Below are 13,014 nucleotides of genomic sequence, written 5' to 3'. Positions count from 1 at the left end.
CAGGGCTGCATCGGGATAGGTCCATGTGGCTTCTCCTTGGGGATGTCTTGTAGGAAGTCAATCTTGCAAGCTGAAGCAGGGAGCTGCTAAGGCAGCTGCACCCTGGTGCGACCATCACAAAGCAAGAGACCCGAGAACTAGAAAGGCAAGGCTCACTACCCATTTATCCCTCCGCCTTTCAATTAGCCCACATGTGATTATCCGCCAGGTTGGCACAATTAACTAACTCAACAGCGATCCACTGATCACAGAGACACGTGTAAACACATGTTTGGAATAAATATGTGCATGTGTGGACTGGATCCCTTGTAGGACTACTTTTTGGATTGCTTTTTTATTAACATTTATTGGCATGCATGGGAAGATGGTAAGATAGTGTGTGACTTGAAATATATACATAAAACTTTTACAGTATTGCCGGGTATTTTTTTTCTTGTGAAATTTGAATACAGAAAATGATTCTAGCACCCTATGTGACCATTAACTGAATTGAATTTTATAGAGTGACACAGTCACTGTATATATTTGATTATAAGCCGACCCAAACATTAGCCAAGGCACCTAGTTTTACCACAAAAACTGCATGAAAATTGTGCTGAAAAACTCGGCTTATACACGAGTATATAGGTAAATAAAAAACTCCCTGCCATTGAGATGATGCCAACTTACAGCACGCTATGGGGCAGGTCGAACTGCCCCTGTGAGACCCTGAGCCCGGGACTCTTCATGGAAGTAGAAAGCCCGTCTGTTCCCCAAAGGGTGACTCCTGCTTTCAAGCGGTTGACCTTGTTGTTAGCCGCCCAATTTGTGACCACTGTTCTGCCAGGCTCCTCAGAGTGAAACCAGAAAGGGCTAATTTGGGAGACTAATATCTAAACAAACTCCCTGTCATCAAGTTGATATCGACTCATAAAGAGTCGCTATGCGCCAGCGACTAGAGTTGTTCAATGCTGAATGTAGGCTCAGGAAAAAGGCAGTGGTATCAGGAAGTGTAAAGGTCATGGTAGAGGCCATCTTTGTTTTTTCAGGAGTTGCCCCAGATTGAGGAAGAGAAAAGGTGGTAGGACTCTTACTCTAGAATTCAATTCAATGTCTCTCATCCCCCCCACCCCCCACCTCCTGCTGACATTGCCTGGCTTGTGGTTTCAGGAGCAGCTTTGGGAAGTTGCTTTGTAAAACAAGCACCCCTACCGGAGAAAATAGCGCCTGGAATCTGATAGTGTCTGTCTTGTGCTGGCCACTTAATGTTTTTACTTTGAGAAAACCCTACCCAAATTACAAAACACAACTATAGTATAATATGTAAACTCCTTCAAAGTAAACTCCTTCCCTCCCAAAAGAAAACCCCAACAATAACACCAACGACAAAAAACCAAAACCAACCCACTCATGCTCACAGAACTGTCTGTTGTATTCTGCAAGCAGTCTTTTGGTTTTATCTCTTGGCCTGAAAGCAGGTTTATTTTAAAAAGATCAGTGCGTTGCCTCTTGCTTCTTGCCTTTCACTTATATCCCCATCTCTGTCTTTGAACTAGTCATGATCTATAACTTTTATTTAGTTTTTTAGTAAATTTTCTCCCATTACTGGTTTTAAAAGTGGATTGCTTACTTTTAATAGCATTTGGACAGCTTGCCCTCTATTTTTCATGTTTCAAAACTGGACACACATACACTCCCCCTCCCCTCAGTGCTGTGACTGGACCTCCAGTCCTTTCCCACCTTTGCTAAGACACTGGCCTCTAGAAGAGCTAATTGTTTACTACATACCATCTAAAACAATTGTAAGATCTTTTAAAAAACAATCGTTTTATTGGGAGCTCATACAACTCTTAAACCATCCATCCATCCATCAATCGTGTAAAGCACATTTGTATATTCGTTGCCTTCATCATTCTCAAAACCTTTGCTCTCCACTTAAGCCCCTGGCATCAGCTCCTTCCTTCCCTCCCTGCTCCCCCCTCTATCCTGAACCCTTGACAATTTATAAATTATTATTTTGTCATATCTTACACTGTCCGACGTCTCCCTTCACCCACTTTTCTGTTGTCCATCCCCCAGGGAGGAGGCTATATGTAGATCCCTGTAATCAGTTCCCCCTTTCTACTCCACCTTCCCTCCACCCTCCCAGTACCGCCACTCACCACTGGTCTTGAAGGGATCATCCGCCCTGGATTCCCTGTGTTTCCAGTTCCTATCTGTACCGGTGTACATCCTCTGGTCTAGCCAGATTTATAAGGTAGAATTGGGATCATGATAGTGGGGGTTGGGGAGGAAGCATTTAGGAACTAGAGAAAAGTTGTATGTTTCATCGTTGCTACACTGCACCCTGACTGGCTCCCCCCCTCAGGTTACCCCCCTTTTAAGATCCTTTCTAAAGAAAAGGAGAGTCCTCAAGTGTCCATTGTACTCCGATGAGGAAATACATGGAATCAAATGACCTGGTTGTTTTTTTTTTCTTTCCTATTTATGTAACTCTCAATACTCTGTTTGACAGCATGATTCTGGAACAGAGTGCACTCCAGGAGAATCTAAAAATTTAGGACAGAAAGAAAATGGCAATTACATCATGTATGCAAGAGCCACATCTGGGGACAAGCTCAACAACAACAAATTCTCACTCTGTAGTATTCGAAATATAAGCCAGGTTCTTGAGAAGAAGAGAAACAACTGTTTTGTTGGTATGTATATTTTCCAGTATTTTATTATGAGCTTTTCCAAGCACTTGGAAAACTTGGAAGAGTTATACCCACCCTCCAGATCGACCATGGTCAATACTTTGCTTTATGACATATTTATCATCCACCCCTCAGTTGATGTTTGTTTGTTAGATTTAAAGTGTTTGCATCAGACATGAGTGTGCTTCATCCCTAGACACCTAAGCCTCATTAACCTACAGTTTGCAGTGCTTTGTTGTTTTTAGTAAGTGCATCGTTCAATGACCGTAGACAGATGCATTCCCTTTTGTAACCCAAACACCTCTCAGTATAGCACATTCTGTAACATGAAAGCTCCTTCATCCCTCTTTCCTATCAGTCTCTTCCCCGGCTCAACACTAGAAGCAACGGTTGTGATTTATTTTACCATGGATTAAATTTTGCCTGTCTTAAAACTGTTTATAAATGGAATCATACAATACGTACCCTTTCATGGACAGCTTTCCACTCAGTATATTTTGATATTCATTTATCAATATTCTCTTTAATTCTGAGTAGTGCTGCAGTATGTATATTCACCGTCACTCCTCCATTCTTATTGAAGGAACACCTGGGCCTTTTGGATTTGTACTAATATAAAAAAGTTGTTAGAAAGTTCATGTATTAGTTTCTTTGTTGACATATATTTTTATTTCTTTGGGACAAATATGTAGGTATTCACAAGGTGTAAAATTACTGTGACATAGGGTAGGAATTTGTTTAATTTTTAAAGCACCTGATATACTTTTTACTAAAATGGTTATTTCATTTTATACTTTCATCAAAGTTGAGAGTTCTGGTTGCTCCAGCTCCTTGACAACTTTTGATTTCTATTGCTTTTTAATATTCACGATTCTGGTGGCTGTGACATACAAGGGGGTTTCAAAAAAAGTAAAATTAAAGAGTGGAATTTGCCCACGAACTTAATGAAGCCCCCTTATATAGTTTTCAAAGCCATTTTAGCAAATATCAAAGATAGCTAACAGTTTATATTTTAATCATGAATTGGGCTGGTTGTCTAGAGAAACAAAACCAGTGATACTCACAAATGTATAAGAAAAACTTTATAACAAGAAGTAATTTTATATCAAGAAGGCATCCCAGCCCAGTCTAACTGAGGTCCATGGGTATGATGCTTCCAGCTGCAGGGAGATGGTGCGGAAAGGTAAAGCTGACGCAGAGAGATCACAGGCCAAGTGAGTACAGGGTTGTGTGGATCCAGGGTTGGTAGAAACATGACAGGACATCTGGCAACTTTCTAGGAAGAGCCAGAGAGAGAGAGAGAGAGAGAGAGAGAGAGAGAAGTTCACAGTGTCTCTCCTTTAAAAAGGCCACACTCCCAAGGAGGGTGTCATCAGGCTGTGACCTGATTAATAGGCTGGACTCCACCCCCACACAGGTGTAAGTTGACATACAATCTAACTGCCATACATCATGATTAAAAGATTCCAGCACCCCATTAATGTCTTTTAAATAAATTATCAAATAAATTCTTAGGCTAGAATTAATTCCCAAGTAAGCATGCGCCTCAAAGTTCCGCGTGTGGATTCTGTCCCCATCAGCTTTGCTCTTTCTCGTACAGCTTAGACACAGAATGCTTGAGATGCGTTCTTGTTCTCCTCAGGGCTTGGCGTCCTTCTTTAGTTTTTTTGGCAGGGCCTAGGAGGAAAGTGACTATATGTGTGTGCTTCTCTTTCAAAATTTTACATATTAGTTATTAAAAGTGAATTTATTTATGGGCCAATATAAGTTTGTAGTAAGAGAAGGACATTGACTGTAATAAATACGTAATTTATTTGCCAACAAAGAATATTTTTCTGATAACTTTTTAACATTAACATTTGAGATCTCTATAGTCTTTCTCTTCACATAAAATTATTTGGTTTTTTTTTTGTTATATTGATACAGTAGTCTTAATTTGAAATTACCATAATCTTAGAAGTAACTTGAAAATCTTTACTAATTTGGAGATTTTCCTTTTTAAATTTATTTGCATCAGGAACACTTCTGGATGTCTTCTTCATGAAATTGTTGTTTAACAACTGTGTTTGAGATTTCATAAAGAAGTTCAGGTTAAAAATGAGATAATATCTTTTAATCATCTATGAATCAAAAGTTAACAATTTCATATTCTGGTCACTGATGGATAGTTTGTGAAGATTTAAAATAACTTGGTTGGACTGTAATCAAAAGAAGAGAAAACTTTAAACAGAAAAATAGGAGGTAGAATAATCACCGTCTCAAGACAGAAGAACTTTAAGATACTATTCCTAAAAAAAGTTTTTTGGGCCATAGAATACTTTTAGCTTCATGTTCTTTGAGGTAAATCATTTAGCTAATCAATATGAGCGTTTTACAATATGGCAAAACAACAGATGAAACAAACCCCTCCCTCCAAAACTATTTGGATGCATGTATAATTGTGCTCTTCCTAACTGTTCGAGATTTATTAAAATTAATTTATTGGTGGCATTTAATGGTAATTTTGTTTTCTACCTTCAAATCATGAACTAATATAATACTTATTATATGCCTTATTTGTGATAGCCACTGTTCTAGACAGAGAGAATTATGTTAGTGAACAAAACAAAATTCTGAACCTGGTATGAGTTTATATTCTAGTAGGACTCAACAGGTAATCAATATTTAAAGTATACAGTAGATTAGGTGAAGACATGCAATTATATGAGGGGTACCCAGAAAAACCCCAGGACACCCCCCCCCCCCCCCCCTCACAACCTTGTCTCTGTTTTTTTTTTTTTTTTTTTTTTTTTACAAAACAACCTCATCACCTTCAAAGTCCTCTCCATTACACTTAATAATTTGTCAAATCTGCGATTCCATTCTTGGAAACATTTTTCAAACTCATCTGTTTAGAAGGCTGGCAGCACCTCCCTAGTTTTTTCTTCACCTCTTCTAAATTTTCAAATCACTGACCTTTCATCTCCCTCTTCATTTATGGAAACAAAAAAAAAGATGCATGGAGTGAAGTCAGTTAAGGGGCATGGGGCAAGATACGCATGCTGTTTTTTGCCAAAAACTGGCACACTGAGATGGCTGCGTGAGCAGGTGCATTGTCGTGGTGGCAAAACCAGTTTCCCATCTGCCACAAATCAGGTCTTTTTTATTGCACACTGTTACCTAATCTTTTCAGAACCTCTAACTAGAAAGCTTGATCAACAGTCTGACCTGGTAGAACCAACTCCAAATGCACTATGAGTAAGGTGACCAGATTTAAAGTGGGATACCATTGACCGGGGGTGGGTGTGGGTGGGGTGTTCTTGATAAAAAATTTGGTCTATATGGACCAAATAGACCGTTCCCTAGTTTGTCGTGCATTCTTTCCAAAAATTGGGACTTTTTTTAAACGCCCAAAAGCGGGACGTCTGGTCACCTTAACTATGAGTCAACATTTTTTGTTCTCTTTAGGAAGTTGAAGGATATCCAGGATTAGGTTTGTCATCAATCTACATTTTAACTTATGGAAACAAGAAAACCACTCATCACTTGAGTTCTTCCCATAGCACTGCCCTTGTAAGCTGTGTTCAACATCACAACAGTTTCTGTGGCATTTTTCCCGAGCAGGAAACAAAATTTAAAAGCCACACGCTGTTCTCTTAAATTGGCCATCACCAAAAAGGAGGGTTTGAGTGAAACTGCTTTTGCAAAAACATTCATTGTGACCAGAGAGAACCTTCTCAGGTGATGCCACTGAGTACACGAACTCCGAGTGAGTTGCTCGAGAGATGCTCTCTGAGCAGGGAAAATGCACACTACGAAAGCACAGCCCAGCAGAGCTATTTTCGGGTTCCCCTCATATAGTTGACGAGGTAATGATAAAAGGAAAACAAGCAAGAGAGAGGCGTCACAGCTTGAAATAGAATATTTTTCAGATAGGACTTACTGAGAAAATTACTTACAGCCAGACTTCATGGATTACATTTTGTGGCTATCTGGGGATACAGCCTTCCAAGTAACCAGGACATTTAGGGCAAAAAAACCCTGAAGTGGTAGTGTATTTTGTATGTTGAGGGATAGTAAGCTGGTCAGTATGGCTGGAGTGGAGTGAGTCGGATTGGATTAGAGTAAGGTGTAGAGCTCTTTAGTCACCTGTCCATATTTTAGTGCAATGTCCGTTCATGTTCTCTGGTCATTTCTAATTGAATCACTTGCTCTTTCTCCTGTTGTGCTTTTAACGTTCTTTATGTATTCTAGGTACTAGTCTTTTGTCAGATATTAGCTTATAAATATTTTTGCCCGGTCAATAGCTTATCTTTTCTTTCTCCTCAGTCTTTCCTAGAGTAAAAGTTAAAAATTTTTATGATGTCCAATTGATTAGTTACCCTTTTATAGATTGGTTTTTCTTTGAAACCATTTTTTCATTGAGGCAGGTCAAAATTACATAGATGCTATTGTTATATTATAATCAGTGGTAATTTTTCTAAAATTTTTTAACCTAGAAGTACTACATAGATTCTTCATTTGTAAATTGCATTTGTACAATAAACTTTATGCTTAAAGTTGAATTATAAAATGAGCATATTTCCTTTGTAGGTATCATGGGAAAGAAATTTGTTTCTTTTTTTTAAAAAATCATTTTATTGGTGGCTCATACAACTCTTATCGCAATCCATACATCCATCCATTGTGTCAAGCACATTTGTACATTTGTTGCAATCATCATTCTCAAACATTTTCTTTCTACTTGAGCCCCTGAGCTCATTTTTACCCCCTTGTTTCTTAAATTATAACGATATATGTATGTAAATGGTATTTTTCTGTTTTTAAACTATTTATTAGCAAATAGTTGGCTTAAAGTAATAATTCTCTGTGAGATGAAAAAGTATAGAAGTTATTATATCAAAGGTTGTCTGGCTCTACCATTTTTATCTTTCTCCTAAATTCTGTGTCATGTAATCATAAAGTGATTTATTGCTAGATTTTGCAAATCATTATTATTCACTTGTGTGTGTATATATTTGTACATACATGCTTCTAGTTTTAGAGAACAAGAATGATCATTGAAACCTAGAAAGAAATATGGGACTTCCAAGACTTGCTTTATTAGGTGATGTGGTTAAAGATAGGAATGAACTTTCTGAATACAATGCCAGTCTTTCTGGATTGTTTTGATTTAGATATGCCTCGTGTACGGTTCCTGCACTCTGGCTGATGTCCTCAATCTCCTTTTTGATTTAACGTAATGGGGGAGAAGAACACCAGATTGACCTAGGAGACCATGGGTTTAGTCCCCCTAAATGCCTGGACTGTGATATTTATTTGGTCTTTGGCAATTCAAACTCTCTAGAAATTTTTCTTTCTTTCTTTTTTCCATTTTATTGGGAGCTCCTGCAGATAATATAACAATCCACAGTTTAATTAGATCAAGCATGATTATACAATTGTTGCCATCATTTTCAAAACATTTTCTTTCATCTTGCTTTTTTGGTATCAGCTGCCCTTTGTCCCAACCCTCTCCCCTAAGAACCCTTGTTACTGTATTAAATATCTAGAAATGTTTCTTTTCTGTAAAACGAAAAAGGCGTTTGGGTTCTTAAAGTTCCTTGCATATACTAACGTTTTTGATTAAGACTAGAAGATCTAACCTTAATCAACACAAATTGTGCCCACTCATAATTTGCCTCTGTGGGAATACAAAAGATACAAATAGCACCTGCTTCTTTCGTTAAGGAACTTGGTTTAGCTGAGGAACAAAACTAATCTCATACACACACACACACACACACACAGTACTTACTATTATACAACAGCCAAATGGAATGTGGGAAGTAACAGGGAAAAATTATTCAGCTTATTAACAATGATTGGTATGAACATTTAAAAAAGAGAGAATGTTCTTTTAAAATTTAGAACTGAAGCGATATGTCAATCAGAAGCAATGGTAGGGTATGCAGTTGGGGGGAACCGTGTTTGCAACTTGATCTGAGTCAATTGATTGTAAAGAGACATGGGAAAATTGAACATGGCCTGGGCATTAGGTGGTATTTAAACACATTGTTAATTTTGGAGATGTGTTTGTATATGGTTAAGTTTAAAAAAGAAAAAATACTCCTTATATTTCAGAGACATCTGAAGTTTTGACAGGGTTAATATGTATTATCAGGGACTCATTTTAAAATGCTTCAGGAAAAAATGTGGGGGCAAATCAAGAGCAGCATCTTGTTGATAACTAGCTAAGCTAAATGATATGTACATGGGAATTTGTTGTACTGTTCATTTGCTCCTTTTATGTATGTCTGAAATATTTTGTAGTAAAGATGACTTAATCCCACCTCCGCCCCTGGGTGGTAAAACACTGTATTTGTCTGTGATGTCAGTAGTGATGTCTGTGATGTAAATAATCAGCCCTAGTTCAGTGACGTTCCATGTGGCTTGGCCTCAGTGGGATGTGACTACTTGTAGCAGAACCTTGAAGGGGCTACCCAGTCAACACCCTCCATTATGCAGATTAAGAAACTGAGTCCCCACTTGGGGAATTTAATGGAAGTTACATGGCTGGTTAGTAGCAGAGACGCTCTTAATATCAGGTCTCTTGATTCCACAGCCTGAGTCTTCCCTCCCTGTGTTAGGATCCTCCAAAGAGTTTATTAGCTAAAGAGTCTATTAAATAAAAATAAATGTGCACGTGTAGTGGTTAGCTTGCTTGTGTTGTTTTCCTTAGAATCTGGCCTGCCCATCTGTGGAAATGGAATGGTAGAACAAGGTGAGCAGTGTGATTGTGGCTACAGTGACCAGTGTAAAGATGACTGCTGCTATGATGCAAACCAACCAGAGGGGAAAAAATGCAAGCTGAAACCCGGGAAACAGTGCAGGTACCTTGATAATGCCGGCAATGTCGATGTCCTATAAAGTCACCCGAAACAGGGGTAGCAGGGGTAACATAGAGACTGAGAGGTGCATATAGTTTTGAAATTGTCTTTATTTGTTTTATTTCTTTCTCAGGTTGGTTAGCACACTGTTGTTAGCAGACTGAACTCTTTGTAAGTCTAATTTGTGTGGGCGTCAAAGGGTGCGCGGTAGAAGACACCTTTGGCTTCTGACTCGCAAACTGCCGCCTGCTTTTCACATTTGTGGGGAATAACTTAACATGCTTAGGCAATATAATGCATCTATACTTTTGTAGCCTCGTAGTGTACATTTAGTTTACAAAATCACTCTGATTGTTCATAGATATGATAGGACATTGGACATTGTTTATATACTTTTGATGTGTGGTGTGTGGATACTTGTTTGATTTTAGTATGTAAAATGAGAAGAGCAGATACAATGACTGAGGCAGGGGTCCTCAAACCTTTTAAACAGGGGGTCAGTTCACTGTCCCTCAGACCCGTTGGAGGGCCAGACTATAGTTTTAAAAAAACTATGAACAAATTCCTATGCACACTGCACATGTCTTATTTTGAAGTAATAAGACAAACGGGGCAAAAACACTGGGGGAGGGGGGCCGCCCAAATGTCCTCAGTGGGCTGTAGTTTGAGAACCCCTGTTGTAACCAAACAACCTTGATAACTTGGCTAATATCAAACCCATTTTCCATGATAGCCTTTCAGTAAAGGCAAAGAGTTCTGAATATAGATAGTACATTTTGATGATAAAAATACGACCCTTGTTCATTTTTTAAAATTTTAATTTATTAAATCATTGTATTGGGGGCTCATACAGCTCTTATCACAATCCATCCGTCCATCCATTGTGTCAAGCACATTTGTACATTTGTTGACAGCATCATATTCAAAACATTTGCTTTCTACTTGAGCCCTTGGGATCAGCTCCTCATTTTTCCCCTTTATTCATTTTTGTAGCACTTTTTAGAGTGGTTATATTTAGTAGCCTCTTATTCCAATGTTTGAAGTAATATACCAGTAATGCACTTCTCATTTAAAAGACGAGACTTGGGATTTAAACATAGCACTCACAAAGTACACAGAGACGACATCCATGTAATTGACGTGGTTTCATCACTCCATGGTTCTTCCAGCCCCAGTCAAGGTCCCTGTTGTACATCACAGTGTGCGTTCAAGTCGAAGTATGAGAAGTGTCGGGATGATTCAGACTGTGCCAAAGAAGGGATGTGTAATGGTATCACAGCCCTCTGCCCCGCGTCGGACCCTAAGCCGAACTTCACAGACTGCAACAGGCAGACGCAAGTGTGCATTAATGGGGTAAGCAATTTCATTTTATGCACTCTTTACTTAATTTTATAAGACCTATTCTTTCAGAATGATTGCTTTCACTTAAAGCTACATAGTTACAATAATTCATCTTGATCTCTGCTTCAGTAAAGTTCCCTTTTGGCTCCTTGCAAAGCCATGCAGGCTTTAGGTGGCGTTAGTGGCAAGTGGCGTTTGAATAAGTGCCGTCAGGTCTTTCACCTGCCCACCTACTTGTGTTGGATATTCTCGGAAAAGCAGACGTGTGCAGCCAGGCATGTGACTTTGTCCTCACTGCTTTCAAGTTGCATTTGTTTCATAGCCTGGATGAAAGAACTCTTCTGGTCATTTTCTCTTCAGTCCAAAGCCTTTCAAGCTTTCCGTGTTGAATTTCACTTTCTTCTATATGAGCAAACTTTTATCTTCTTCTTAAAAAGGAGTCATATAAGCAACATAAAATGGATATTTATTTAATCTTTCTCTGCCTTTGTTTTATTTAGCTTTTCTTGTAAAGTGCCATTTATTTAAAAATTTTAAGGAGCCGCAGGGTGCTGTGCAGTAGACTGCTAACCACCCAAAATTTATTATCTTTCTTACTCTTTTCCATGTGTGTATTTGATCCATTTCTAATGTGGATTCATGCTCTATAGGGAAATCTTGTCATTTAAATAGAACTTGTATTCCTACTTAATTATTTTGCTCTTGGGAGCTTGGCCCTGCCAATCTATAAGTATAAATAATAGGTTTGACTGCAGAATGAGATGTCTTGTCTTTCTCTTTCCTCCCAGCAATGTGCAGGCTCTATCTGTGAGAAGTATGGCTTGGAGGAGTGCACCTGTGCCAGTTCTGATGGCAAAGATGATAAGGAATTATGTCACGTTTGCTGTATGAAGAAAAGTAAGGCTTTGACAATACAGGAATATAACATCTACTTTCAAAACTATTATTTGCTCCTATGTTAAGCTTTGACACACCGTTTGGACAGATAATTTTCAGCAAAGATTGTCCTCATAAGAAATTTTAAAATGTAGCACGCCTAGTGTTGTGGGCCTTACAATGCTTTTAAAATGGCAGTCTTGGTACACACACACACACACACACACACACACACACACACACACACACTGCCCACTTTATGGTAATATTTTATATAAACACGGTTTTAAAGCCGTTATGGACACTTAAGTCATGAGTAGAAGAAGGTTTATCTTGTAATGTTTTTAAGGTGAGTTGCTAATGGTGTTATCCATCCTAACCAGTAAGAAAGACATCAGAGTAATGGTTTTAGAAACTTTCCCCACTCCCTCCACAGGTTCTCCATCCCACCTGTCTTTTTAGTAAGTCCATCATCCACTTATGTCTGCCACTTCTTTTCCAGTGGAGCCAGCAACTTGCGCCAGCACGGGGTCTACGCAGTGGAATAAGTATTTCCGTGGTCAAACCATCACCCTGCAGCCTGGCTCCCCTTGCAACGATTTCAGAGGCTACTGTGATGTTTTCATGCGGTGTCGGTTGGTAGATGCTGATGGACCTCTAGCTAGGCTTAAGAAAGCAATTTTTAGCCCAGAGCTCTATGAAAACATTGCTGAATGGATTGTGGTAAGTATAGTTTAAAAAAAAAAAAAAGTTTTATTGGTACTGAAACCTTAACTTAAATCAGTTGACCATAATTTTACTTGGTCAGGGATGACACCAGTGTTATTTGAAGAGTATTTGTTAAAGTTCAAATAATTGTGGCATTATTTTCTTTAAATTGTTCAGAATCTCTACATGTATATATTTCATTGATTGGTTAGTTGAAGAGTCAGTTCTCCTAGTTCTTTCTGCCCCCTAGTTCATTTCTTAGGTGCGTTACTTCCTCCTTGCTTGGTCTTTTTTCTTCATGGTGTGTTAAATCCTGCATGCTCTGTCTACCTAGATAAGACAGGTGGGATAAACAATCTGGAGGAGAAAACAATGGCCCAATGGTTCTGGGGGGACATGGCTGAGGGGAGGCAGGGGAAAGGAAGTGGCTGTTAACAAGCCCAGGGGCAAGGGACCATAAGTGATCTAAAATCTTTGAGGACAGTGTAGGAGTCCTGGTAGGGATTGATCAAGGGCAATGTAACTAAGAGGAATTACTGAAACCCAAATGAAGGCTGAACATGATA

At 38.8% G+C, this 13,014-nt stretch overlaps 1 protein-coding gene across 1 annotated transcript in view; it reads left to right on the top strand.

Moving 5' to 3' along the window:
* ADAM10 (ADAM metallopeptidase domain 10) overlaps positions 1 to 13,014 on the top strand; it is a 102,078-nt gene that overhangs the window by 69,577 nt on the left and 19,487 nt on the right. The window contains exons 9-13 of the mRNA XM_004709452.4: positions 2,495 to 2,678; positions 9,376 to 9,526; positions 10,693 to 10,876; positions 11,653 to 11,761; positions 12,243 to 12,463. Of these exons, the coding sequence (XP_004709509.1) occupies positions 2,495 to 2,678; positions 9,376 to 9,526; positions 10,693 to 10,876; positions 11,653 to 11,761; positions 12,243 to 12,463 (849 nt within the window). The remainder of the gene's footprint in view (positions 1 to 2,494; positions 2,679 to 9,375; positions 9,527 to 10,692; positions 10,877 to 11,652; positions 11,762 to 12,242; positions 12,464 to 13,014) is intronic.

The sequence above is a fragment of the Echinops telfairi genome, unplaced genomic scaffold (assembly GCF_000313985.2).
Source record: "Echinops telfairi isolate 266 unplaced genomic scaffold, ASM31398v2 ScPeMD7_8;HRSCAF=38, whole genome shotgun sequence".
Classification (NCBI taxonomy): Eukaryota; Metazoa; Chordata; class Mammalia; order Afrosoricida; family Tenrecidae; genus Echinops; species Echinops telfairi.
This window is presented reverse-complemented; position numbering and strand designations above follow the sequence as displayed.